The following is a 2,236-nucleotide window of genomic DNA, read 5'->3' on the forward strand; positions in this document are numbered from 1 at the left end:
GTTGATAACGAGGGTTTATTCTGTTCACTAGCAATTTTTCGTTTACTCAATAAAAACGACACGATATATGTCATATGTAGGATTTTTCTTTTAAATTACAGTTTTCGATAACCTTAAATGTCAATGATTGTGCTACTAAATGACAGATAATCGTTCAGAGCCATCTATGTATTAAACTATTAATTATTACAAAAAAAAATAATTTTATTTAATAATTTGATAAATAATTTTGTATTTAATAGTAAGATTTAAACTATTTATTATTTTAAATTAAAAATATTTAAATTTATTTACCTTGTAGTTATTTACTTGAAATGTATAACTAATCAACAAAAAGCGCCATCTCTTGGTGTAATTGATTATTAATGTTAGAAGAAATAAATTTATGAGAAATGCAAAATTATAATACGTTTTATTACAATACTTGTATAAAATCACATACTTTTTACAATATTTAATAAATATCAACAATACCAGTTGTTTGAATAATCCATATTTGACGATTCTAAATGATCGATTTTTGGTCTCCTCATCATGGGTTTTTTATTTTTTAATGATAAGTTACAATTAGCAAAGTTTATTTATTTGTTCAACGTTGATAACGAGGGTTTATTCTGTTCACTAGCAATTTTTCGTTTACTCAATAAAAACGACACGATATATGTCATATGTAGGATTTTTCTTTTAACTTACAGTTTTCGATAACCTTAAATGTCAATGATTGTGCTACTAAATGACAGATAATCGTTCAGAGCCATCTATGTATTAAACTATTAATTAATACCAAAAAAATTAATTTTATTTAATAATTTGATAAATAATTTTGTATTTAATAGTAACATTTAAACTGTTTATTATTTTAAATTAAAAATATTTAAATTTATTTACCTTGTAGTTATTTACTTGAAATGTATAACTAATCAACAAAAAGCGCCATCTCTTGGTGTAATTGATTATTAATGTTAGAAGAAATAAATTTATGAGAAATGCAAAATTATAATACGTTTTATTACAATACTTGTATAAAATCACATACTTTTTACAATATTTAATAAATATCAACAATACCAGTTGTTTGAATAATCCATATTTGATGATTCTAAATGATCGATTTTTGGTCTCCTCATCATGGGTTTTTTATTTTTTAATTTATGCCCCAACGTGATAAATATAGCTTCAATATGATCAGCTTGAGAGTCAGCATTTGCGGAAGTTTCAAAGTACTAATAAAGTAATAATTTATAAATTAATTATTTTTAGGTTAGAAATACAATTCTTGGTTCTTACAGGCATATAATGTTCATCAGCGAATCTAATAGCAACATCAATACTAACAGCCTTTGGTAAATCGCATTTATTTCCAATTAAAATCCTAATTATATCAGCTTTCTCATCATTATAAGGCATATTTAAATTCACCTCTTCAATACACTTTTTCACTTCATCAAATGATGCTAAATCTGAAACATCATACACAAACACTATAGCATCTGCGTTTCTGTAATAACTTTTTACTAAGGAGTTTCTAAAACGTTCTTGACCTGCAGTATCCCATAATTGCAACTAAAAAATGATTTAATTTAGTATTTGGGTTTTAATACATTTTTATGTTACTTTAATTTCTTCTCCATCTAGATTTAATACACGTTGGCGATAATCTAACCCAATCGTACTTTCAGGATCTGATAAAACTTTACCTTCACAAAATCTATAACTCAAAGTTGTTTTTCCAACAAATGCATCACCAAGGACTATAACTTTGTACGTTTTAACGTCACTATCTAAAGAATTTAATACGCGGATGTTAGAGGAAGGATCCAAATCCATTTAAAATGCTTATTTTTACTTAATTGTGTTTAAACATGTTTTTTATTAAGATTATTTTTATTGTGGGTTGGTGTTGGTAGTAGTGATGTGTCAAAATCTTAAACGTCAATAATAAAAAGTTAGAAAATTAATTAAATTTGTGCTTTTAAATGATTTTTATTATTATTATTAATTCTTATTTTTAATTGTTGTATTAATTTATTAATTTTTGTAATTAATAAATAACTAATTGTTTTAAATCACATTTAGTTGGTAGTAATGAGCGTCAGTTTAACGTCAAAATAATTTCAATTTTCAAAATAAATATAAAATAAGATTAAATAAATCTAATTTTAGGCTTAAAATTCGATAAAATTGATTTTTTACAGGAATCTATTACATTACCATAAATGGGATTGAAATTGAAGTT

General features: G+C 24.2%; 1 protein-coding gene across 1 annotated transcript; it reads right to left on the minus strand.

The window, feature by feature from the left end:
- Window positions 1–987: 987 nt before the first annotated feature.
- Window positions 988–1,917, minus strand: LOC111413062 (ras-related protein Rab-33B-like). Its single transcript, XM_023044275.2, has 3 exons — window positions 1,615–1,917; window positions 1,288–1,563; window positions 988–1,223 (listed from the first exon to the last, which is right to left on the minus strand). Exons 1-3 carry the CDS (start codon window positions 1,825–1,827, stop codon window positions 1,059–1,061), a joined length of 654 nt encoding a protein of 217 aa, XP_022900043.1. The 5' UTR covers window positions 1,828–1,917; the 3' UTR covers window positions 988–1,058.
- Window positions 1,918–2,236: the final 319 nt, after the last annotated feature.

This window comes from Onthophagus taurus, chromosome 11 (assembly GCF_036711975.1).
Source record: "Onthophagus taurus isolate NC chromosome 11, IU_Otau_3.0, whole genome shotgun sequence".
Lineage (NCBI taxonomy): Eukaryota > Metazoa > Arthropoda > Insecta > Coleoptera > Scarabaeidae > Onthophagus > Onthophagus taurus.

Excerpts from the sequence above, each read along its gene's own strand:
- LOC111413062 (XM_023044275.2), bottom strand. The coding sequence starts at position 1,827 with ATGGATTTGGATCCTTCCTCTAACATCCGCGTATTAAATTCTTTAGAT. Across the intron at positions 1,564-1,614 it reads TAGATGGAGAAGAAATTAAA|TTGCAATTATGGGATACTGC; the intron begins GTAACATAAAAA and ends ATCATTTTTTAG. Across the intron at positions 1,224-1,287 it reads CTGATGAACATTATATGCCT|TACTTTGAAACTTCCGCAAA; the intron begins GTAAGAACCAAG and ends TTACTTTATTAG.